This window comes from Sinocyclocheilus grahami, unplaced genomic scaffold (genome assembly GCF_001515645.1).
Source record: "Sinocyclocheilus grahami isolate Dianchi unplaced genomic scaffold, SAMN03320097.WGS_v1.1 scaffold566.1, whole genome shotgun sequence".
Taxonomy (NCBI): Eukaryota; Metazoa; Chordata; class Actinopteri; order Cypriniformes; family Cyprinidae; genus Sinocyclocheilus; species Sinocyclocheilus grahami.
Window position 1 is genome coordinate 806,597 of NW_015505745.1, and position 27,690 is coordinate 834,286.

A 27,690-nucleotide genomic window follows, 5' to 3' on the forward strand; every position below is an offset into this window, starting at 1 on the left:
CTGAGAGGAGGTGAAGCAGGGACACCTGGATTCCTGATAAATAATTAATGACTGCTGACGGAAGTAGCGGTCGAACAGAAACACTTGTGCCACAGCTAGATAAAACATATTTAAATGCGATGTGGGATATATGCCATTAAAAATCTATCAATGGTAGGTGTGACAGGGCTTTTCCTGGATTGGGGAGCGCACAAGCTGGCACACACACAGTCTGAGAGATCTCCAGGCCATGTCTGTCTATTTGTAGAACATAACAAATGAAGAGTATGGTGTATAGTGTGGCATACTGGTTAAATGCACCCCTTTAAGGTTCACAAACATTAAAACAAGCCATTCGACATCCTTCAACACCCGCGTCAACTCAAATATAGAATCTACCCTCACTAAGCTCCGTAAGTGCACTTTAAATCACTTTGAACAAAAATACCTGCCAAATGGCAAAAAGGCTTTCAAACGCGCACACATTAATTTTAAATGAGGAATTACTTTAAGCTTTCTCAGCAAGTTCATTTAATTAGGCTTCTGATGACAGGATGGTGGTGCAATCTCCACTGAGAATATACTTGCCGTTCAATAACGCCCAAAAGCTGTCAGTGAGGTTGTGCTAATAAACCTCTTCTCTGCTAACTTGAATCAGAATACCAAATGGAGTTTTTAAACAATAAAATGCTTTGCTGGCTGCTCATTACTCTCTCGATATTGTGCTTAATAAATGTGATGAATCACTCCAACTGTGATACATTTAATGGTGCGTGACTGAATATAGCAACGAGTTTATAGTTCTTTGTGATTCCTCAGCACTCCAGAGTAGGATAGGAGAATCTTAGACAGGCCCACAAGGAAATGAGCCACCAAACTGAGCTAGAAATGACAGATCTGGGGGCAGAAACTCTTATCTAAATACTATATGACTAGAAGATTAACTTCATTATAGTGAGTAGACTAGTAATGCACTGGACATGAATGAGAACATAAACCATAAAGCTTGAAAAAAAAAAAAATCCAACAGATTTTTACATTTATGGATTTATCCATGTGCAACCCAAATGCCAGTTGCACAAACATGGCCACTTTGTCTTTGTCTCAAGAAATAATTACAACTTAAAAACCAGCTTGACCAACTAGCAGTTTGGCAAGGGGTAATCAGTCTTACATTTCAGATTCAAATTAGACCAATCTACCTTTGTGTATCTGACTTAAAGAAGTTATGACCAGTTAAGATTGGTAAGATTGGTGAACAGTTTTGGAGAACTTGATGTTTCCCCATTCAGAAAGATAGGAGCTGCACTTGCATGCCCGAGAGGCGTTTCAAAGATGGCCACCGAGTGTCTTAAAGGGACTTTGGTAATACATTAAAAACACTCAGAACATCTTAGCAACTACATAGCAACTGCTTAGAAACCACCATAGAAGCCTCATTAGCGGCTGTTTCTGTAAGTCTGCCATATTGGAACGGTCAAAGCTGATCCGTGACTTCTGCTGCTTGACTTCACGGAGTAAAGATCATTATGAAATTAAAATTAACCACAGAAGAGGTGCAGATTTAGCAATAATTCAAATTAAAAAAATAGACTGCAGCAATTAACATTTTGTCAGAACCTGTACTAAATTACATGCTATTTTGTTTAGTTGTCTGTTTGTAGGAAAATCATGATCTCTATTTTAAAAAAAAATCGTGACTATCAATTGATCCAGAATTTAATTGACCCCCCCCCATCCTCACCACCTTTTTAATATAAATAAACACCAGTCAAGCTGCGATATCAAACAGTACCACAGGGAGACGCCAAAGGACCACTAAACCTGCTGTCTTGACCTTACATGCTACTATATGGATCCATTCAGAATAACTAGACCAGCGCATAATCTAAAACACCTTCAGTCACCATCCAGTATAACACTCGTGCTTTTAAACCAAAATGTTTAGAGAAGTTTACCGGTTTTTAAGCTATTGTTTTCATTCTAATGTACTGATTCAAATTAGTAATCAATAATTAACTATTATTTTACCACTCTGCTCGCCTCCCCTGACATGATGTGCATGAACAGGCAGCATCTCTGTCACAGTCGGCAATCGGCATCCTCTCTGACTGGGGTCGGGGACGGAGCGGGCACAATCATCAAACATATTTCAAAGGAAGCTGGCGCCACGTTCCTGACCGCTGTCTTTAGTGAGTGTTTTAGGGAATATTTGTATTTTATTTTTATTTTTTTACATGCGATTGGATTAGCTATTCATGTGGTGGACTGTCATGATTTTGCCTAATGCTGGACACTAATGAATGATGCGCATTAGAGGGGATTTAGAAGTGGGTATACTCAAAGCCGACTGATAAAGAAGTGGGTATATGCCGTATACCTGCGTATACCCTCCACTACACCACTGGTTATATGCATATATCAACACCTTCAGCAGATGATTTTGCTAAACTAAAACAATACAACAAAATGAAGCCATTAGCTGACACTATTTAAAAAAATTAAACCATAGTTTAAAAAACATGTAACATGAGTTAATACATATTAAAACACAAACCAATACATTCTCACCTGTGAAAGTTCATTCCATTTCTTCAGGAATTTAAATTGCGGTTTTTACAACCAGAGGCTGTGTAATGGTGTGGCATCTTGGAAATCTCATTGATGTTTACTGTGAGTGACAACACGTTAACTATTCCAAGATGGCGAACGCATTGACGTGTCAAATATGGCATCTAAGTGCACATATCTATGGAAACCACCTACAACAAAGTTCTGCACTGGCAAACACCACTTCTTCATAAAGAAAATCTAGTTATAAATGTTTTTACTGTAACTCATTGGACATCCATGAGTCATTGTGCTTTCACAGTCACACATATAACACCTTACAGTGCCGCCCGTCGAGATCTATCCCACACCTCTCTGTCCAGTTTACCTCCATATATCATCTCTGTCTCTCTCTGCCACTTTCCATTACTCTTTCCCCTAAGTGCAAGGTCGAAGCAACCCAAACAAGCATCCTGCCTTGAATTTGAGTCAGACTAGTCTCAATCCTTATGCATTAACTCAAGTCAGACAACGTCGGTTGTTGTAGCCTCAACTTGAGACATAAAAGCAAGTCGTAAAAGCTCAGACACTGCAGAGGTGGAAGAGGGCAAACATTAGACTCTTTACTTCATTAATTTATGAACTCCTCTACAATTATAAAGTCTAATGTTGCCTTTTATCTTCACTGCTGGCAACCGTTCACTCTCAACATGTGTGGAAAGAAAGACGAAAACGATTCTTGCAACAACGAAACTCAATGGACACATCTCACAAGTCAATAGTAAATAAAAGATGAAGTTTTAAAATGATGACACTTACGAAGTTCTCCCACTTTGAGAATTTCACACAGCATCTTCGTCAGTTCGATACTACTGCGCCCAAATGGACATTCATGTTTATCCTCACGACTGCTGTTCTCCAGTACAATCTGTAATATACAGACAGAATTAAATGTGTTAACTAAATGTGTACATTTAATAGAATTAAATCTATTAAAGCAACATGCTTTGGAGAAAAAAATTCTTTACATTAACATTTTGTGTAACCTGGTTACTACATGATTTTCCCCTATTTAAAAAAATATGCAATATTTTTTTTAACTGTGCCACCCAAGAAATAAACTTGAATTTTTCTACTTAATGGCAGAAAAAAAGTAAATAACCACACTCTAATTTTACTCATCAATTTTATTATTTTTTTATTTACTCCCATTTAAAGTTAAATAAAAAAATATTTAATTCATGGAAAATTCACATTTATCCATAACCACAAGGCTATTACCTACTGAGTAAAGGCTTAATTTAAGCTAAATTTGCAACCCCTGGTACTTACAATCTTGTAACTCATTCTTTCATAGTTATTCAAAATAACCAGCATGTAACCAGAGCTGTGCTTAATTCTGTATCCCACAATGCAATGGGCTCAACTTGATCTTTAATATTTCATACTGTATCTGACAAAAGGACCACAAGTAATATCCATGTTTTTTGGGGACCTTTTCTTAAATCTTTAGTTAACAGCATGTTAAATTTGGCTGCCCTCCTTGTTTTGGGTCAGTTTTGCATGAATTTCATGATGGTATGTTGGTCAGAGTCATCACTGATGGTCTTGAGTCAGAGCCCTTTGAAGTCATTGTTGGTGTCAAACAAGGGTGTGTATTGGCTCCCATCATCTTAAATTTTTTCCTGGCAGCTGTGACATTGCTGTTTCGTGACGGCATCTCCGGGGGTAACGGTATCCAGTTTAAGTATCGCCTTGATGGCAGCCTCTTTAACACTCGTCGTCTGAGATCTCAGTCAAAAGTCACAACATCATCAGTGTTTGAACTCCAGTATGCGGCTGATGCTGCTTTGGTCAGCCACAATGCACAATATCCTTGCCGCGCAGGGCTAATCGTTAATACCAAGAAAACAGAGGTCCTGTTAATTCTCTCGTACGAGTCAGCTGTGTCCTGTCAACCTTTCTTCATTCTCGGCTACAAAATCAATGAAGTTCATAAGAAATCTTATGAAATTCAACACTGAATTAAACAAGCCTCTTCCTCCTTTGGTCGCCTGATGCACCGGGTGTATCTAAAACGCAACTTGGCCTTGTCAATCAAGATCAGAGTGTACAAAGCAATCTGCCTGTCTGCTCTTTTGTATGGCTGTGAATCCTGGACACCCTATCACCACCATATCAAAGCACTAGAAGCCTTTCACACCCAGTGCCTTCAAAACATGCTTGGCATCCGCTGGTGGCATCATGTCACTCATAACGAACTTAGGCACAAAGCCAACATCACCTCTTTGGAATATATCCTCTACCAGCAACAACTGCGCTGGGTCAGTCATGATATTAGATTGTCCTCTGACCGGATGCCACTGCAGCTGCTGTATGGTAAGCCTCCTGCAAGGACAGCGCACTGTGGGCTGCCAAAAAATGTTAAGTAGATCACGTGAAATTCATACTGAAGGCTTGTGGCATCCCAGCAATGTCCCTCGGAGGTCTGGCGGCTGACAGAGTCTCCTGGAAGTCCACCTGTAAGACCGGTCTTGATGCCTGGGAAGTGGTCATGACCCAGGCGGCAGAGGAACGCCGACACCGCAGGCATGCTGCTTTACCTGTCACCCAAAGGGTCTGAAGTGTCAACACTGTGGGTGCATCTGCGGCTCAGAGTTTGGTCTCCGCAGTCATTTATGTGCCCACTCTAAGACTGATCAATAGTAATGTATCGTCCACTTCAGAATTGATGGACTTCCGAGAGAGAGAGAATAGCTTAATTTAAGCTAAATTTGTAAATCTTGTTACTCATTCTTTCATAGTTATTCAAAACTTTTTTTTTGATTATTTTATTTTATAGTTTATAGTCATAGTCAAAAATATAGTCAAAATTTATTTTGTCTGCAAAACACAACAAACATTTTGAAGAATGTTGGTTTGGACCCCATTGACTTTAATTGGTACGGACAAAAACATTCTTCAAAAAATCTTCTTTTGTGTTTGGCAGAAGAAAGAAAGTGACTGGAATGACAGGTTTGGAATGACATAAGGGTGAGTAAATGATTTTCATTTTTAGATGAACAATCTCTTTAATTTTGATGTTTATTTACTGTTTATTGCTAGAAATAACAAAAATAACACCAAACAGGGTTGTAAGCTGCATTTCAGGTTAGAAGGGGTTGTTGTCCTGGACCCGGTGCTGAGAAGGCAAAAAAAAAAAACTCTTTACAGTGCTAAATGTAAGGGCACTGGGGTGTATGCTGAGAAATGAGTGTATTTTAGTGTTTATCAGGGTATCGCTTAAGAGCAGCGATGACCTGAAGAGTCACAGAACGCAGCTGTGGAGGCCTGTGAAGTGGAATAGTACAGTTAAAGAATTATGTGAGGACACAAGAAATGTCTTCAGTCAACACCACTTCACTTTCCTTACTGAGTCTACGAGCATGAATAGAGGGGTAGATGACACATTTTGCAGGAGAATAAATGAATTTTTTTTTTAAGCAATAACAGCAGAGAAACCAGACACAAAATCAGATCTACCATTAAGATTCACTCTGCTCCAGCACTCTCACACTCACACTCTCACCCTTTTAAGGTAAAAGCATGACTTCAGCGGTGAGGTAACACTTGGCTTTAGAGGCGTTAATTGAGCACTAGTCAGACTATAAATAAAACGGATTATAAATAAAAAATAATTTTTCCATTTCTACACCTACGTAATGTGAGCATGTCTTACCCTGATATAAGCATCCTGATGGTGCCTGGCGAAATACAGCATGTTGTCCAGAGCCAGCATCCCAGGAGGAATCTGAGTGAAGTCAACCGCAGGATTCACATGATTCTACACAAACACACAATAACACAAGCAGTGACTCCATGACTCGCATCGTAATCAGGGCAAGAGTCTCGTATTGGCATTCTGAGTAGCGGAGTAGAAATAAAACAATTGTCAAATTGGTTCCATTGCACAAACTGCCGAAAGAGTCCGTGCTTCAGAAACAGGCCTGCATATCCCCGGTGGATGACAAAGACCCAGCAAGCTTTCTGCAAATGCTAGGACTGCGATATCTGCTCCCTCTACTCGACCGTCTACTTCAAACTAATCTGTGCTTTTCAGAAAATGTGAGATGGTTGCCTTTGAGGATGAGGGCTCTGTGGCTCTCTGACTGAATTTAGAGTTGCCAATTACACTGTGTTTGAAAGTTCTTTCCTTCGGATGGATCCTGGTGAGTCTGGAGCATTGAAGAGAGGAACCACACAGAGTAAAAACATGGTTTATTTTGAGACAAAGAAACAAATAGAGAGAAACAGAGCCAGAGGGTATGTACGTACTTTGTACGTTTGCAGTTTGGAATACATATGATGGTCATATGATGCGATTTCAAGTTTTCCTTTCTCTTTGAAGTGTTACAAGCTCTTGGTGCATAAAGAAGATCTGTAAAGTTGCAAAGACTCAAATCCAAAGTCTCAAATCAAAAGAGATATTCTTTATAAAAATTAAGAGTCAACCACACCTACCTAAAACGCCTCATTCCAACACGCCCCCACATATCTATGTCACTATGTGGAAATATTAGCATAATGTCACCCAAATGTGCACGCAAAGAAAGAGGTTTCAGGAACAGCAGTAATGTAGATGCAGCCATGTCAGGGAGACGCTGTGTGATTCAGTGCGAAAGCAAAAGCACTTTATTTGGCCTTCCGGAAGTAGATGCAATCAGGAATCATTGGTTAAGATTAATTTACAACAGAACAGCACAACCCAGATGTTCGAATTTGTGCAACGCATTTTATGGACGACAGATTTTTTAACCTAGAAGAGTATTCGGCCAAACACAATGCACTGGGTCAGCTGGCCAATCAGAGCAGACTGCGCTTGTCAAAGGAGGGGGCTTTGTTGAAAACAACGTGTTTGGGAGAGGCGGGGCATAGAGGACCTACAATAATGTGCAGTGTTTGAAAAATAATGTGTTTTTTGAACATTAAAGCATGTCAGCATATTCTGTTACACCAAATACACCAAATAATGATCTTTAAAATAGCATCATATGACCCCTTTAAATCTTTAGTTAACAGCATGTTAAATTAAGCTAAATGAGTAGTTAATTCCAAAATCACCTTTTAGTCCTCAACTTTATGTTGCTCTGAACCCATATCACTTTCATTTTTCCAATGGAACACAAAAATAAATATTATGAACACTGCTGCTTTCTATACAATGACAGGGGATGTCAATATAAACTATTAACAAACTATTGTTCAAAAGTGTAATATACAGTAACAGTAATATTGTAAAATATTATTACAATTTAAAATAACTGTATACTATTTTAATGTTTTTTTAAATGTAATTTATTCCTGTAATGTGCAGCAAAGCTGAATTTTCAGCATCATTACTCCAGTGTTTATCGTCACATGATCCTTCAGAAATCATTCTAATAGGCTGATTTGATGCTCAAAAAATATTTTTTATTATTATTATCAATGTTGAAAACAGTTGTGCTGCTAAATTAATATTTTTGCAGAAACTGCAATATTTCACAATATTTCTGAACAGAATTCAGAAATCTTCTGTAATATTAACATTTTACTGACCCTAATCTTTTGAGCAATAATGTATATATAGTATATTATATAGAACATGCTGTAGTATACAATATATACTGAACAGTACAGATTATGCAAAACACTAATATTCCATTCTGAACAGCGCCAGAGTCCACTGGCAGAGCACAGTACTTAAAAACACGTCTGTGGTGAGGGCACTGGAGACCAATTTCCCATCCATCAATGTGACAATGCCCTGAGAGAGTTGGAACACAGCCCTCATTAGCAACACTGCTGTCTTAACACATTCTGCACTGCTCCCTAACAGCAAATCACTGGGACAAACAAACTCCACATTCTCCTAAAACGCTGTGAAAATGGTGTCTTGACCCTCAGAGCTACCTGTCATTTGACATTGGTGGCATGGGAAAACGAGTGTGTGTGTGTGTGTGTGTGTGTGTGTAATCTGAGGAGGTGTTAACACCGCAGGAGGAATTTAGGGAAGGTCTTATCTTCAGACAGCACACGGCACTGTGAAAGGGGTCTTCGTGAACCTCAGAAGCTCACAGGGGCTTAGGAGCACAAGACAACTGCAGTCTTGCCCCCTTCAGGCTACTGACCGCAATCCTCTTCTACTCCTCTTCACACCTGCCTCGGCCTCTACTTCCTCTTTCCTGCTGCTTTCATATTCTCAAGCTCTACTAATGTATAGCAGGCTCTTCTACAAATTCATTCATTCATTAATTTCTTTATTATTTAAATGTATATATTTATTTAAATGTATATTATTAATATTATTATACAAATATGTATTTTTAAAAATATATTTACATAAAATATAAAATATTTTTTAGATTTTTTTTCAACCTTTTGATAATATTTGAAATACAGTGGGGTGCTAAAGACCACTAATTAAAAGGCTTCTATTTATTTTATTTTTTTTCATTTTGAATGATATCAGCATTACAATTTGAGTGAAAAGTTATACAGAAAACTAGCAAAAACAAAATAATAATAATAATACTAACAACACAATCATTTACATTTTTTTTATAACAAAATAAAAATTAAATAGCATATATATTTAATTCATATTGCCCAGTACTTGATGTCACTGCTTGAACCATGACTGACAATTTCACCTGAAAAAAATATAGTGTCAAAATATGACAGATTGACTGACGGCATCTCTGCCATCTGGGCATGTCTGACGAGGTGACCTGTTTTGATGTGCAAAGGAGAGCGTGCCGGATATTCTGTTAAAGTGAAATGTGTCAAACAAATTTGATCAAAGAGCTCTGAATGTTCTGAACTCAGCCGAGCTTCAAGGGACTCAGACAATGGTTTGAACTACGCAATGATAGTGACATAATATGGGATCAAACTGCTTTAGCTAAATAAATAAAATGTCAAACAATTCCGGGTTGATGAATTTCCTCAAACAGCTATTTAATTGAGATTGTTATATGTATAACATTTTTATTTGTTCCAGTCAATTTACAGCTAACAAAAATTATTACAATGTCTTGTATGAAAACTTACGATGAAGCCCAGCTTTTTGTAGTCTCTGGTGTACATGGACTTGCGCTTCTCAATGCTGCCGCTGTTGTTGGACTCACACTCAACGTCAAAAGCGATCCTGCGCAGCTCGAAGATGATGTCCCTCTGAGCCTATACAAACACAGGTATGAAACCTTATTATTACACAGCTTGATTCTGATCTCTCAATCACAACATTCTGCCATCAAATAGAATTACATAATGGCTACTAAACAATAGCCCATTCTCCCAAGCAACTAATTTTCTGCATAGCTACATATTTCACATATCACACTTTGTCAGAATAATAAAATAATTAAATCAAAACAAATATTTCATGTCCATTCATTTATTTGCCAAGCAGCTATATAATAAGCAGGACTGAACTTTATCATTTAACAGTTATAGACAGAGGTTCACCTGGTCTTGAGGATCCATCTTTGTCATCATGCGGTCCTCCAAAAGGTTAAAGGTCAAAACTTGTAGCACATATAACTGATGGGCCATTTCATCATTTATGGGTTTGTTACTCCTGATCACATTCTGACAAACAAGAGAGAAATAGAATTTTAGACAGACGGAAAACATTGCACTGCTGTGGAGATACAGAATTACTTTCCTTTTCTAAAACATCACTTTTGCTTTATATCCAGACCTGTGAAGTACTTTGATCTGCACTTTTTGTGTGAAAGAAACTATGCAAATAATAACAACCCCACTACTACTAACTAGTTTCCCAGGCCTTGAAGAAAATTATATTTTCTGATATTTGCTGCATCAATTACAGGAAAGCAATACCAGAGAGAGATGTTTATGTTCAGACTGGCAAACTGCCATACTACTCGTACGATTTTCATAATATGTATACTGTGCACTTACACTGAGGATGATTGAGCGCAGCTGCTTCTGTGCTAGAATGTGGGCCATCTCCTACAATCAAGCAAAACATTCAGTCACCTTAGTTCTCACACACTCATATACATACACACATATTCAATAACCTTTTCAAAAGGTATAGCTCTACAAACATATGAAACATCTCAGTCAAATCACCTACAGATGGTTCACCTCAACTAGAGAGCACTTACTGTAAGAGGACAATCAAGGATGCTCACATTGTCCTCATCAAACTACCATTATGAGTACAGCGAGGGGAAGAAATAAGAGAATGACACAGAAAAAAAAGAAGAGAAGCAAGAGAAAGCAGAGGCATTTTGTTAGTGGCACAGAAATGAGAGGTCAGCAAAACAGACCTGGAGAAACTGTACATTGTCATTTAGGATATGAGGCAGCTACACGAGCCCGCTGTGACTCTATAGTCACTCTCTCTTACTTAAAGCTGCTGTAAGCAATTTTTTAACCACAAAATAAATTGTCCAACTACCTGACAGATATACAAAAATAGGTGTCCTGAGAAACCACACGGCCCAATCTCTGTCTGACTTGCTGTCTGTCATTCATTTTGCATGGTTAGGTTTTCTGGAGAGCGACATGTCTTCTGACATACCTTTCTGTTTTCTCTTGGTCAAAAAGAAAACATATATGACCAACATGCAATCCCATTGCGATATTTGCGTGGATTCCTATTGAAATTACTGGATTTCGCCCACAAAAACTCACAGAGCAATGTAAATGTGATTGCAAATTTAAGGATTGTTGTTCTACCCACTCCACTATCAAGAATAACAAGGCATTTAATATGGGTGGAGGATGAAAGGAAAAGGAAAAGTTGAAAAACTGCCACTTACAAACACATAAACAGACACTCATGCACATACAGGTAGAAAATAACAAAATAACGCCAAATTAAGTGACATATTTCCCTGATTTTTCACAAACAGAACTTCCTAACCAGGTTTTTAGGTTCAAACTGAAACAAAAAAAATGCTGCATGACAGAATCTCAGCCAATCAGAACATGTTTGATGTTTAATGTGCAGCAATTTAGACCAATGAGATTTCAATTTGGGTGATTAAAATGACTCAAATGTTGTGTGATGCTATTGACAGTCACAGCTTGTTAGAACAAAAATTGAGATAAACATGGCTTGACATTCTCTCACGTCTTGCCTGATGAAGACACTGTGTCATTATTTAGTCCAGACAACAACAAACAAATGAAAAAAAAAAAAAGAGAAAATGGGTTTGCGTATGTGCAGTACCTGTCTCTTCTCCTCAGGGGCTTTGAGGAACAACGCATTAATCACTGCGATGGTGTAAGTCTGAATGTCCTGATCTGTCCTGTTCGCAGAGAGGAAAAAAAAAAAAAAAAAAAGTAAGAGTGGCAATTAAAGGTATAGTTCACCAAAAATTGTCATCGTTCACAACAAAAGCATACAGTAACTAAGTTTGTTAAGCTCCAAAAGCTTGACACACAGAAGTACATATTCAAATGGAGCTGCATCGGCTATATGGTCCATTAATGTGTTGCTTTTTTTAAACTTTCAGATTTTGACAGTCACTAAATACTTTCATCATATTGAGAAAAGCAGCATGAACATTCTTAAAAATGTATTAAAAGTGCCCATATTATGCCATTTTGAATATTACCTTTTATGCAGTGTGTAATGTAGCTGTATGTGAATGTAAACAAACAACGCTGTAAAGCCGAAAGTGCACGATAAATAAAGTTACTGTCTGCCAAAAGAAAGAATCAACTGAACAGCCTAAACGAGTCATTTATAGTATCCCACTTCTGTGGTGCCTACATGTCACGGGGTAACAAATTTGCATAATTCCCACCTATGTTCTACGCTGGCTAACAACTTGACCCCACTCACAAATACTGTAGCGTGTTCATGTGGTAAACATCATGTCGAGAAGATGCTGTGTCCTACACTGTGAAAGTAAATTTGTTTGATCTTCACTTCTGAAAGATGAGGCTGCAAAGAATCAGTGGTTAAAATTCCCAGCATTACAACCCCAATCTTTTTTTGTGTTCTCGTCATTTTCTGACGACTGCTTCTCTAATCTCGGGGAGTTCAATGGGGATTCACAAAACGCTTGCTCTTGAAAGATGGCTCAGTACCCTGTTTATTTGAAATTGAATTACCCTGGCTCCACTGAATCACAACCTGTAAGTTTGATAAATAATAGATGTTCATATTTTCTATTGAGCCTTCAAAATATAGAACTATGGCAATGGGCGTATCGTTTCCAACACGCGCTGTACGCGGTAGACCAATCACAACAGACTGGGCCATCTGACCAATTAGAGCAGAGTAGGCTCACGGAAATTAGGGATTTATGGGCAAAGGGAAAAAAAAAAAAAAAAAAAAGTAAGAGTGGCAATTAAAGGTATAGTTCACCAAAAATTGTCATCGTTCACAACAAAAGCATACAGTAACTAAGTTTGTTAAGCTCCAAAAGCTTGACACACAGAAGTACATATTCAAATGGAGCTGCATCGGCTATATGGTCCATTAATGTGTTGCTTTTTTTAAACTTTCAGATTTTGACAGTCACTAAATACTTTCATCATATTGAGAAAAGCAGCATGAACATTCTTAAAAATGTATTAAAAGTGCCCATATTATGCCATTTTGAATATTACCTTTTATGCAGTGTGTAATGTAGCTGTATGTGAATGTAAACAAACAACGCTGTAAAGCCGAAAGTGCACGATAAATAAAGTTACTGTCTGCCAAAAGAAAGAATCAACTGAACAGCCTAAACGAGTCATTTATAGTATCCCACTTCTGTGGTGCCTACATGTCACGGGGTAACAAATTTGCATAATTCCCACCTATGTTCTACGCTGGCTAACAACTTGACCCCACTCACAAATACTGTAGCGTGTTCATGTGGTAAACATCATGTCGAGAAGATGCTGTGTCCTACACTGTGAAAGTAAATTTGTTTGATCTTCACTTCTGAAAGATGAGGCTGCAAAGAATCAGTGGTTAAAATTCCCAGCATTACAACCCCAATCTTTTTTTGTGTTCTCGTCATTTTCTGACGACTGCTTCTCTAATCTCGGGGAGTTCAATGGGGATTCACAAAACGCTTGCTCTTGAAAGATGGCTCAGTACCCTGTTTATTTGAAATTGAATTACCCTGGCTCCACTGAATCACAACCTGTAAGTTTGATAAATAATAGATGTTCATATTTTCTATTGAGCCTTCAAAATATAGAACTATGGCAATGGGCGTATCGTTTCCAACACGCGCTGTACGCGGTAGACCAATCACAACAGACTGGGCCATCTGACCAATTAGAGCAGAGTAGGCTCACGGAAATTAGGGATTTAGAGAGATTGAATCTTAGAACTGCTTCGAATGAATCTTTTGAGAATTGTTGGAAAATGAGGTGATATTAAATGCATATTTTGAAAAAAACTAAAGCGTTTTCTGACCTTGCATGCATGTATACCTATTGTAGGAGACTCCCAAAACAATATTAGGAACCTTAAAAATGCCATAATAGGCTCACTTTAAAGTTGTGTTCCACAAAAAATAAAAAGCAATACAACTTTAAAATGCCATATGCACAAATAAATGAGATTTTTCATTTTTGGGTCAACTTTTCCTTTAAATAATCTCAATTTGATAACTACAATAGCAAAGAGCTATCAATTTCCCATACCCTTGCAGATGAGGGATGAGCTGGCCAATGGTGATTTCTTGAGCCACCTTCTGGTAGAGATCTTGACTGTTGAGCACCATTGACTCCAGGATGGCTAGAGACCTCTGGAGTACAGCAGTGTCCATGGCAGATTTACACACATAACTGGCAATCTGAGGATGAAGTGACAAGTGCTTGGATTGGTTAAAAAGGATGCAAAGAAATCTGGATAATGCATGTTTAAAAGCTAGAGTGTCATCAAAATACAGCATGACGTTTTTAATATAATAGCCAGTTTTAATGATCTAACACATTATATTCAGCTGGAGCCTCAACTCAGTCACAACCCTTTAACAATTGTATTTTATTTTATATGTAATTTATATGTTTATGTATTATTGTTTTGCATTTTTTTTGTTTTTCTCCCCCAGATTTTAGAAACAGGGACTGCAAAAAATGCATACCTCATTTAAAATGTATATAAAAAGATTTTTCTGAAACGTTTTTTTTCTATTTTTATAGACCATAAAAAATAAATTTATTTTTAAAATAAATGAGTGCTGCAGGGATGACATAAAACTTAGAAACTAGCATTCAGCACTTCTGGTTCAATCGTCCCGAAGTCAGTGGGTTTTTGGTTAAATGTCTGAAATAAGGTCTGTGGTCAACACAAGCATCTCAACAGCAACCTATTTGGTACCCTAATCATGGAAACATCTATTGTCTGGAAAGACTTCCACTGATAGCCATGGGGACGCACCTTCTTGATAAAGGCCACAGAGAAGGTGTCCCAGGAGACAATGCCATGGTCCATGAGCTCCACGAAAGCCGTCAGTGTGAAGGAGAGCAGGTCACCAAAGCTAAAAAAAGACAAGACAACAACCACTAGCCACGTCTCTACAGCTCACCTGCACTGAACGAACAGCTAAGCCTCAGCTTTACAGAGCGAGAGGAATCAAGTACTGGTGCAGCTGAAGAACAGGAGGACATGGAGTCAATCCAGCTGATGCTCCTGTCCTTCAGAAGAGCAGAGAATGCCAGAGAGTTTGACAGCAGGAGCAGCAGTGGAATTACACTGGCAGAAATGATCAGTGGTATCATGCAGCAGTTTGTTTGGGACAGTACAGTTATGATGACTGAACACACAACAAAATACGCTAGTTTTCAAAGAAATATTTAGGTTAAATACAACTCAAAGGGATAGTTCGCCCAAAAAGGAACATTGTGTGATAATTTACTCCCTCGTGTTGCTACAAACCTCTAGGACTTTCTTTCTTTTCTGGAACAGTGTTAATAAATCAAGTCAAGCGAGTTTTATTGTCATTCCCCTGTATGTAGAGACATACAAAGAAACGAAATGTTGTGACTCACAGGTGCTACAGATTTAAACACATACAAACCTACACATAGCCAACTATAAATATACTTTACCTAAATACTTTACACGTAGTGCAGTGGTACAGAATTGCAGAAATGGAATTTAAGCATTATTTATTTACTTTTAATTTATAGTATTTATTAATATTTTATTAATTTAACATTTATATTTATTAATACATTTTATTAATATACAGATTTTTTTATATTTTGTTTTATTTTCATGATTTGGGCATTTTTATTAGTTTCTAGTTGTTTTAAATATTTCTATACAGCTTTAATTTCACTTTTAGTTATAGTAATTTCAGTACTTATTTTATTTCACTTCATTTCCAAAGCAACATTTCTAATATCAAAGTTTTTCTAATGTTTATATTTTATTTCAGCTTTCAATTAACAAAATGATTTTATTAGTTGTAGTTTTAGTTAACAATAAGAACACCAGTGGAACAGACAACTCTGTAAAATATATCTTTTTATGTTCCACAAAAAAGGTCATACGAGTTTGGAACGACATGGGAGTAAGTAAATGATGACTAAATGATTTAATTTTAATTTTTGTATTAACTTCTATAAACAGCATCTGTACTGTAGCATGCCGTGATTGCACATAAAATTGCACTCAGATTGCACATACAGATTGCACTCTGTATGTGCGATTTTGATTTTAAAATGAATAACACTACCCCCTATCGTCACAAATACCTCAGTTCATGCCTTTTCATTATTTCTCATCATTAAAATACAGGTGGAACAAAAAGTTAAATTTACAACATAGGAAAAAAACAGCTTTTGAGGGGGAAAAAATTACTTCAGGTCAAGAGGTCTGAATTTACAAAAACAAATACAAATAATACCATTTTAACTGTTACAGAACATAAAAGGCAGAGCCCTAGACATGAAACAGAAAAGACTTAATAAAGTTGCCTGCATTGAGCTTAGTGTTGAGTGTTTGAGGGCAGCAGGGAGTTAATACAGCGTAAGTTAGACCTCATAATAAAAATACATTAGTTTGAACAGCAATTCATAAATGTACCACTGGGAGCAGGAAGTATTTGCAGCTGGAATTGGGCAAAATCCTACAAATAATTACCATGGTGACATTGAGAGATGATGAAATCTCACAAAGGGATATTTAGTGTCGAGTAAATGAAATGTACATGAAATGTGACATGATATATGAGTTTAGCTGAGGTCACTTGTTGTTTATGACAACCAATCATTTTAGAGGGATCCTGGGCAACAGGACTTTAAGCAACAAGCAGTGTTTTGATAAACTTTAAGAGGAATGGTGGGTGTTGCAATCATATGGAAATGTGAGCAACATAACCTTGTCAATGAATGGAAGAAGAAAAAACAGTTTCCCAAAGGTTAGTGCAAAGCTCCCCCTAAAGCACCAATGTTGCCCAACACCACATGCAAAAGAAAGAAAGATGATTTGGTTACATGGAAATAACATCCAAATAAAACCATAAAATCATCAGAAAAAATGGTAGTGACTGCAGCAGTTGCCAAGTGTTCCCATCGCTTTGATTGGTTTTGAGTACTGAGGCCAGAGCCCGATCATGCAGAGACTCGGCCCGGAGATTAGAGGGTAAGTGACAGGGGGTTATCCAGCTCGAGGGGAGGGGCTTACCAAGGCTTCATTATCTTCTGCAGTTTCTGATACCGTCTGAAAAAATTTAAAAACTTTGACGTCAGGGAGATAGAAACACATAGTCAGGGTCCAAATATTCCTTTATGAACCCATTATGACAATTACATTAGGAACATCTGTGGAAAACCCATTGTTAAGGTTTAAAGCAAAAAACAGTATATCTTAAACATCCAGTGAGGCATGAGCTGAGAGAAAACATCAGCTGAACATAAAAAAAACCCTTTCTTCAAGTCAAGCGAGTTTTATTGTCATTCCCCTGTATGTAGAGACATACAAAGAAACGAAATGTTGTGACTCACAGGTGCTACAGATTTAAACACATACAAACCTACACATAGCCAACTATAAATATACTTTACCTAAATACTTTACACGTAGTGCAGTGGTACAGAATTGCAGAAATGGAATTTAAGCATTATTTATTTACTTTTAATTTATAGTATTTATTAATATTTTATTAATTTAACATTTATATTTATTAATACATTTTATTAATATACAGATTTTTTTATATTTTGTTTTATTTTCATGATTTGGGCATTTTTATTAGTTTCTAGTTGTTTTAAATATTTCTATACAGCTTTAATTTCACTTTTAGTTATAGTAATTTCAGTACTTATTTTATTTCACTTCATTTCCAAAGCAACATTTCTAATATCAAGTTTTTCTAATGTTTATATTTTATTTCAGCTTTCAATTAACAAAATGATTTTATTAGTTGTAGTTTTAGTTAACAATAAGAACACCAGTGGAACAGACAACTCTGTAAAATATATCTTTTTATGTTCCACAAAAAAGGTCATACGAGTTTGGAACGACATGGGAGTAAGTAAATGATGACTAAATGATTTAATTTTAATTTTTGTATTAACTTCTATAAACAGCATCTGTACTGTAGCATGCCGTGATTGCACATAAAATTGCACTCAGATTGCACATACAGATTGCACTCTGTATGTGCGATTTTGATTTTAAAATGAATAACACTACCCCCTATCGTCACAAATACCTCAGTTCATGCCTTTTCATTATTTCTCATCATTAAAATACAGGTGGAACAAAAAGTTAAATTTACAACATAGGAAAAAAACAGCTTTTGAGGGGGAAAAAATTACTTCAGGTCAAGAGGTCTGAATTTACAAAAACAAATACAAATAATACCATTTTAACTGTTACAGAACATAAAAGGCAGAGCCCTAGACATGAAACAGAAAAGACTTAATAAAGTTGCCTGCATTGAGCTTAGTGTTGAGTGTTTGAGGGCAGCAGGGAGTTAATACAGCGTAAGTTAGACCTCATAATAAAAATACATTAGTTTGAACAGCAATTCATAAATGTACCACTGGGAGCAGGAAGTATTTGCAGCTGGAATTGGGCAAAATCCTACAAATAATTACCATGGTGACATTGAGAGATGATGAAATCTCACAAAGGGATATTTAGTGTCGAGTAAATGAAATGTACATGAAATGTGACATGATATATGAGTTTAGCTGAGGTCACTTGTTGTTTATGACAACCAATCATTTTAGAGGGATCCTGGGCAACAGGACTTTAAGCAACAAGCAGTGTTTTGATAAACTTTAAGAGGAATGGTGGGTGTTGCAATCATATGGAAATGTGAGCAACATAACCTTGTCAATGAATGGAAGAAGAAAAAACAGTTTCCCAAAGGTTAGTGCAAAGCTCCCCCTAAAGCACCAATGTTGCCCAACACCACATGCAAAAGAAAGAAAGATGATTTGGTTACATGGAAATAACATCCAAATAAAACCATAAAATCATCAGAAAAAATGGTAGTGACTGCAGCAGTTGCCAAGTGTTCCCATCGCTTTGATTGGTTTTGAGTACTGAGGCCAGAGCCCGATCATGCAGAGACTCGGCCCGGAGATTAGAGGGTAAGTGACAGGGGGTTATCCAGCTCGAGGGGAGGGGCTTACCAAGGCTTCATTATCTTCTGCAGTTTCTGATACCGTCTGAAAAAATTTAAAAACTTTGACGTCAGGGAGACAGAAACACACAGTCAGGGTCCAAATATTCCTTTCTGAACCCATTATGACAATTACATTAGGAACATCTGTGGAAAACCCATTGTTAAGGTTTAAAGCAAAAAACAGTATATCTTAAACATCCAGTGAGGCATGAGCTGAGAGAAACACATAGCTGAACATTAAAAACCCTTTCTGAGAGACACAAAGCATGCAAAGCAGAACACTGGGAGAAGACTGCAAACACACACATTGCTTTACACGCATTTAATGCACGCCATGTGCTTAACTCCCTGTGGTGGTTATGAGCAAGTGTGAAGGATTACCCAAAGTATCCATTACAAATCATTGTGTATTATATTGCATTAATTTACGACTCAAACTTGTTTCCTCTCATGGTCCTGTCAGCAGGGCTATAATACACAGATATGACTCAGCTTGTTTGGTCTTTAAAGCTGAGGCACATTGCCTGTTTGAAGTGTCATTTCTGACCCAGGACTTGCACTGTACTTTTAAAACCTAATTAATCTCATAGGTTACATTTGTGACCATACACTCAGAAAAGAAAAAAGGTGCAAGAGCTTTCACTGGGCCGGTACCTTTTCAAAAGCTACAAATATGTACCATTGATGTAAGTACCTTTAAGGTAGCTTTTGCACCTTTTTTCTGAGTGTAATTTAGATTGAAGGGGCTGTCGATGTATTTTATGCAGTTGTCAAACGAACATGCAGACGGTCTTAAACACTTTTGTATGGCGTAAACAGACACATGATCAAGATTGTTTGCCCCGTTGGAAGATGACGTTTGTCAAAACTCAACAAAACATGTAGAACTTGTCAAAATACGGATAACATTTTATTTTATTTTTTTTATAATATTGTTCTTGTTCATATACTACTTGTTCACTTGTACACATGTCACAGGTCACAACTGTGGGAAAAACAACAGAGCCACAATTCTGAACAGGTAACTCATTATAAAATTGCAGATTTCAAAGTACTGTTACAATAAGTGAAGCTTAAAAAGTAAAATAAAAAATTATTGCTTTATTTATTACATTTATTCATGGTGTATTCATGGTTTGCTATATGTGTGTGTGTGTATATATATATATATATATATATATACACACACATATATAGCTTAGTGTTGAGTGTTTGAGGGCAGCAGGGAGTTAATACAGCGTAAGTTAGACCTCATAATAAAAATACATTAGTTTGAACAGCAATTCATAAATGTACCACTGGGAGCAGGAAGTATTTGCAGCTGGAATTGGGCAAAATCCTACAAATAATTACCATGGTGACATTGAGAGATGATGAAATCTCACAAAGGGATATTTAGTGTCGAGTAAATGAAATGTACATGAAATGTGACATGATATATGAGTTTAGCTGAGGTCACTTGTTGTTTATGACAACCAATCATTTTAGAGGGATCCTGGGCAACAGGACTTTAAGCAACAAGCAGTGTTTTGATAAACTTTAAGAGGAATGGTGGGTGTTGCAATCATATGGAAATGTGAGCAACATAACCTTGTCAATGAATGGAAGAAGAAAAAACAGTTTCCCAAAGGTTAGTGCAAAGCTCCCCCTAAAGCACCAATGTTGCCCAACACCACATGCAAAAGAAAGAAAGATGATTTGGTTACATGGAAATAACATCCAAATAAAACCATAAAATCATCAGAAAAAATGGTAGTGACTGCAGCAGTTGCCAAGTGTTCCCATCGCTTTGATTGGTTTTGAGTACTGAGGCCAGAGCCCGATCATGCAGAGACTCGGCCCGGAGATTAGAGGGTAAGTGACAGGGGGTTATCCAGCTCGAGGGGAGGGGCTTACCAAGGCTTCATTATCTTCTGCAGTTTCTGATACCGTCTGAAAAAATTTAAAAACTTTGACGTCAGGGAGACAGAAACACACAGTCAGGGTCCAAATATTCCTTTCTGAACCCATTATGACAATTACATTAGGAACATCTGTGGAAAACCCATTGTTAAGGTTTAAAGCAAAAAACAGTATATCTTAAACATCCAGTGAGGCATGAGCTGAGAGAAACACATAGCTGAACATTAAAAACCCTTTCTGAGAGACACAAAGCATGCAAAGCAGAACACTGGGAGAAGACTGCAAACACACACATTGCTTTACACGCATTTAATGCACGCCATGTGCTTAACTCCCTGTGGTGGTTATGAGCAAGTGTGAAGGATTACCCAAAGTATCCATTACAAATCATTGTGTATTATATTGCATTAATTTACGACTCAAACTTGTTTCCTCTCATGGTCCTGTCAGCAGGGCTATAATACACAGATATGACTCAGCTTGTTTGGTCTTTAAAGCTGAGGCACATTGCCTGTTTGAAGTGTCATTTCTGACCCAGGACTTGCACTGTACTTTTAAAACCTAATTAATCTCATAGGTTACATTTGTGACCATACACTCAGAAAAGAAAAAAGGTGCAAGAGCTTTCACTGGGCCGGTACCTTTTCAAAAGCTACAAATATGTACCATTGATGTAAGTACCTTTAAGGTAGCTTTTGCGCCTTTTTTCTGAGTGTAATTTAGATTGAAGGGGCTGTCAATGTATTTTATGCAGTTGTCAAACGAACATGCAGATGGTCTTAAACACTTTTGTATGGCGTAAACAGACACATTATCAAGATTGTTTGCCCCGTTGGAAGATGACGTTTGTCAAAACTCAACAAAACATGTAGAACTTGTCAAAATACGGATAACATTTTTTATTTATTTTTTATAATATTGTTCTTGTTCATATACTACTTGTTCACTTGTACACATGTAAGTGGTCACAACTGTGGGAAAAACAACAGAGCCACAATTCTGAACAGGTAACTCATTATAAAATTGCAGATTTCAAAGTACTGTTACAATAAGTGAAGCTTAAAAAGTAAAATAAAAAATTATTGCTTAATTTATTACATTTATTCATGGTTTGCTATATGTGTGTGTGTGTGTGTATATATATATATATACATACTGTACACATTTGGGGGGGGGGGGGGGGGGGGGGGGTTATTAGCCATGGATACCTAACTTGTAATAAATAATGCAATAAATTATACAATGCATTGCTTTGTCATGCTTTTTAACAATACATTATAATACAATACATTGACTTTGCTTCACTTAATGTTTTCTAGTTTCAGTTGGATCTTATTGAGCAACTGTGTAAATTGTAATTGTGTACTCGCTAAGCTAGTTTCAATAAATCTCATACTTTCAACTTTTAAAAACTTAATGCAGTTTGCTTTATTGCCCGAACCAAAGACTAAAATAAATGTGTACACTTAGCTTGGAATAATTTGGGTTAAATTACTTGTTAAATAGGTTAAAGGGGTCCTATTATGCCTTTTCACTTTTTGAATTTTAGTCAGTGTGTAGTGTATGTTTGGGCATAAAAAAGATCTTCAAACTTACAAATCTCAAAGTCCACTCCAAAGGGAGATATTTCGTTTTTTAAAAATCCCTTTTCAAGAACTACAACGAACGGCTCGTTTGGACTACAGAGATGTTTTCCGGGTTTTGTGATGTCACAAAGCGGTCCATTAGAATATCATTATGGAAATTCTAATGGTTGGGGGCTGGGGAGGGGCGAGGTTGTGGTTAGAACGCTTGGATGAGTGAGTGCATCAGACGAGACGACGACGACGAAGTGCTGCTGCTGTAGCCTCAAGTTTTTCGCAAGTTATTACACATGCACCTCAATAATTATGTATGTAAATATGTATGTTACAATTATGAAAACGTTTTTATAATAAATTGCTGACAGTACAATACTGGACAGTGATGTAATCTGCAGAATTTACACTTCAATTATGAGACTACAGTGTTTCCCACACATTGAGTGCGGGTGTTTTTATATCACTGTATTTCTGAAAGAAACCGACTGTCTTCAGAAAATGTAATGTCATTTTCATTTAATCTTGCATGTAATGTCTGATAAAGCAGTGTTTTGAGCGGAGCGCTGCTTTGTGTACAGCTGTTACCGGGGAAACCTTGATCTCTACCACTCCAACAGCGCCTCCTGCTGGCAGAGAATGAGTTTGCATATATATATGCCGCCTGGGAAACACTGGACTATGGTATAAATAAATTCAACTGTATAACAGTTTCAATGCAATTCATGTTATGTTAGAATTAAATAACAATAAAAAATAATCCATATGCACTTATCTGTACATAGTAAATGCAGTTATTTTTAATCTAAATTTAATTTAAAATTAAAATTTTTTAATCTAAAACGTGATTTAGCCAAAAAAAACAACAATAACGTTACCATTCTAATATGTCTTGCAATATCCATGCGTGCAAAGGTTCTGCGCAATTCTCGTGTTCAATATTCTCTGGGTCTGAATACGGCTCAAATTGATTTGGCAATATTGACGCCATCCTTAACTAAACCAGAGCAGATGGAACTAGTGATGTCCGGTTCACCAACGAATCGTTCAATTTAACCGGTTCTTCTTAATGAATTCCTTGAATTCCTTCTAATTCACTTGATTTAATAAAATGACTAAACACCTGAGCAATAATAAGAAAAAGATCAACTGAAACTGGGCAACCTTGCCTCACACCTCTTTTCAGATAAAATCTTTGTGTGGTGCCTTGACTTAATTTAACTGAACTATTGCCACCCACATAAAGAGTTTATGGCATTGCTGAAATATCGCCCAAACCCAAAACGTTCTAAACGATAAAAAAACTAAAAGGATGCTCGACGGTATCAAAGGCTTTAAAAAAAGAAATCTAAAAACAATATAAAACTGTCCTCTTTAATGAGATCAGAGTAATCAATAAGATCAAAAATAATTCTGATATTATTAAATGTGTCTTTTTCTCATAAACCCAGATTGATTTTCATAAATTATTGAATCTAATACTAATTTAAATCTTTGGGCAAAAAACAAGAGCAAAATACTTTGTAATCATTATTCAACAAACTAATGGGTCTCCAATTATCAATAAGCAGTAAATCATTCTTGGGTTTAGGAATTAGACAGATTACACCTTGAGTCATAGTTGTAGGAAGTTCAGAGGACTATAAAACTTTCAGAATTCACTTCAAGTCGTGGCCTAATGGTTAGAGAGTCGGACTCATAACCCAAAGGTTGTGGGTTCGAGTCTCGTACCGGCAGGGATTGTCGGTGGGGGGAGTGACTGTACAGCGCTCTCTTCCACCTTCAATACTTCTTGAGCAAGGCACTGCTCCCCGGGCGCCGCAGCATAAATGGCTGCCCACTGCTCCTGTGTGCACTTTGGATGGGTAAATGCAGAGCACTAATTCCACATGCCACGTCACGTCACAAAAAGGAACAGGACGAGAATCTCAGAGAACTGCTTATAGAATTCAGCAGTAATTCCATCACTACCTGGTGATTTATTACATTTCAGATGTTCAATTGCATCCTTAATTTCAGCAATAGTAATTGGGGAATCACATAATATTTGGTCCTCTTGACTAATTATATTTACATTCACTAAATGCTTTTTGCTTACAAAACATTGTGTGTGGTTACAAATGCTTACAAAAAGTTAACATATTAAGCTCACTAAATTTAGATGTGTATAAATTAGAGTAATAATTATAACAAAATCTAGAAATTGTATCAAAGTTATCTGTAATAGATCCATTAATATTCAGTTTGGAAATAGAATTAAATTTAGCCTTAGACTTTTCAAGTTTGAAAAAATAAGCAGACATCTGCTCTCTACGCTCTAACCATTTTTGTCTCGATCGAATAAAGGCTCCCTGTACTCGCGTTCTGTACATATCAAGCTTATTTTGTGGTTCTGTTAGGTGCACTCTCTGCTCATCCAATAAATTGTCAGTAGGAATACTGGATAATGATAAAATCTCTTCAACAGTTTTCTCTTCCATGAGACGCTGTGATTTAGCTATTGTACTAAATCAATTAAAGTAAATTTTCTCAGATATTTTCCGATTTCAAATTTTAATAATTCCCAATTACTTTTAAACAATCCTTCATTTTTGGCTTTTACCCAATAATAATTCATGAGTCTTTCCATTTCAGATAGAGGCTATATACACTTAGTGCAAATAGCAATTGATGCTATTTACGCTAAGTGAAAATAGCATATTTTCTTAGCGATAGATGCTATTTACTAAGTAAAAAGTAAAAATAGTATTTTTTTGTGATATCATATGCTATTTACACTAAGTGCAAATAGCTATTCTATTTATACTATGTTAAAATAGTAGGATATTCTGCTAATTAGTTATTGCAAATAGTGGTTATCTGCACCTCAGCATTGTAATACATTATAAAACAGTATGCAATAATAACTTATTGAGTGTAAATTTTAATTAGAATTCAAATTATTAAATGGATGCCACCTTATTGGGACAAAAGCCCTCCCTACCCTAACCGTACCCGATACTTTATTTTCAACTTTTTTCTGATGTGATTTGAAATTTGAAAAGGGAGAAAACAAGTTCGCAAAAAGGCAGATTCGAACCCGCGTCGATCGCGTCAAAAGTCTTTGACACACCTGGCTTTCCCATCTACACCACTGAATCTGACGATTGGGTGGAGTTAGTATAGCCTCTGCCAACAAGGCGGGCTATTTGCACTTAGTGTAAATAGACACTCAGATTTTTTTTTTTTATTCCCAACAGTTAAACAGTTGCCCACAGAAAAAAACAGGTGGTGCTGGAGCACACTCAGCACTCCCTCTTCCCGCACCTATGGTAAATTATGTAAAAATAATACGTTTTTTGAACCACCAAGCATGAGAGCATGTTTTAGTACACCCCGAAAACAAATTCAAGACATTGTAAAAGAGCATAATAGGACCCCTTTAATAATCAGCTGGTCTGCTGTGTGTCTGAAAAATATAACAGTTTAACATTATAAACTTTCAGTAATAGTACAAGCTTAATGTATCTTAAGTAATTTTTTTATTTATATTTCTCTGGCAATCAATAGTTTTATACAGTTACTTTTTGCACTTTTAACTGTTATCATCAACCTCAAACAGAGTGCTACAGTAGCACATGACCATTAGAGGGAGCTACTACATCACTAACTATTCAACCCTCAAGCTGGCAACATTCATACCCCATGATGTAAGAGTACTCGCACCATACCCTCAAGAGTGCCGTCATGCTTAAGTCTTTTGAATAACCATCCCCTGGTCAGCGGCTAACAGGAATTCACGGCAAGAATGTGAAACTGTGTATTTATGTGCATGTGCGTGTCCACTTGGATTTTTAACGGTATGAAAGGACTGCATAGAAACCCACACATAGGCTCTTTGAGGTCGGGAGCTGTTGACACAGAGCTGCTTTATATAAAACATACCCATGGAAAGGATTTCCATGATCAGCTCTCCAGTGTACCGAAATGTTGAAACACCTCGGCTGGCGGCGCAGAGCTCCGATAAGTAAAAACGCAGCTATTGATTCAGTGAAGTAAAACCAACATCCCAACGGCAGAATAATTTCACTCAACCGGCGAAGCACCAGAGGGAAATCACTTAAGCTTATACAAGAAAATTAATGCATAAGGCAATTCAGATAGATATTCTTCCACAACTACGTGAAGTGTGAAAAGAGTCAGCGGAGTAGTACGACCTTGACAAATGAAGCAGGACAGGCATAATTAAGATAGCATGTAAAGGAAAACAAAAGCACTAGTCTGTGAAGTTGAACAGCCGGAGGGGAAACATTCAGTTTGATAGACAACCTTGTCTTTCTTCTCTCTAACCATCTTGAAAGTGTATCTACTGTATCCTCCTAGCCTCCTTTGTGTTTCTTTAATGGATTATTATTCCTTGACTTAGCCTCTAAGTGTGTTTCTCCAGTCCCTATACTGGTTTCTCCAGTATAGACTATAGCAGATAGTCTATCTCTGATTTAACCTTCAACGGAGCTGGTCAAGCCACACGGCTGCTTTATATCACAGAGGAGACTGGAGGAGGGAGTGAATTGTATACACTTAATTTATTATTAATAGACCTGTGTCTGTTATAAAATATCTGCCGTTTATTTGGATTGTGCATCTCTGATGTGATTGAGTTGTGTTGTATTGGAAGGTGCATTGTTTGTGCTTTGATTGTTGCATCAAAACCACTACAAAGAGTCCTCAATCACAACAAGTGCTGTTGTTTTAAATCACAGCACAACACTGTGGCTCCAAACACAACAAAACACAAGTGTGATCAAACACAACAGCACATGCTGTCAGACACAACATAACACTGGCCTCAAAACAACAACTATTTGCCCTCAGTGTTGTTTCTGTGAGCATGTTGTATTTAAGGACATCTAGGTGTTTAAGGACAGTTGTGTTTCGTTGTGTTTGTGTGCCCACTGTTGTGTTTTGATGCAAGTAAAAGCACATTTTGTATTTCAGGGCACATTGTTATTTGTGTTGTGATTGAGGACACTTGCCTTTTGTTGTGTTGGCTTTGAAGCCACAATGTTGGGTTGTGATTAAGGAGACTTTGTGTTTTAGACCTG

General features: G+C 37.0%; 1 protein-coding gene across 6 annotated transcripts in view; it reads right to left on the reverse strand.

The window, feature by feature from the left end:
- Positions 1-27,690, reverse strand: part of LOC107556397 (engulfment and cell motility protein 1) — a 103,205-nt gene that overhangs the window by 37,413 nt on the left and 38,102 nt on the right. For 2 of the 6 annotated variants that reach the window (XM_016239503.1, XM_016239504.1), the window contains exons 7-16: positions 21,024-21,059; positions 14,921-15,020; positions 14,182-14,333; positions 11,759-11,837; positions 10,686-10,727; positions 10,477-10,527; positions 10,018-10,140; positions 9,601-9,729; positions 6,248-6,352; positions 3,349-3,457 (exon numbers count right to left, since the gene is read on the reverse strand). In XM_016239503.1, coding sequence (XP_016094989.1) covers positions 3,349-3,457; positions 6,248-6,352; positions 9,601-9,729; positions 10,018-10,140; positions 10,477-10,527; positions 10,686-10,727; positions 11,759-11,837; positions 14,182-14,333; positions 14,921-15,020; positions 21,024-21,059 — 926 coding nt within the window. Of the gene's footprint in view, positions 1-3,348; positions 3,458-6,247; positions 6,353-9,600; positions 9,730-10,017; positions 10,141-10,476; positions 10,528-10,685; positions 10,728-11,758; positions 11,838-14,181; positions 14,334-14,920; positions 15,021-17,173; positions 17,204-21,023; positions 21,060-27,690 lie in introns of those variants that run through there. The other 4 variants (XM_016239507.1, XM_016239505.1, XM_016239506.1 and 1 more) reach the window with 4 other exon arrangements.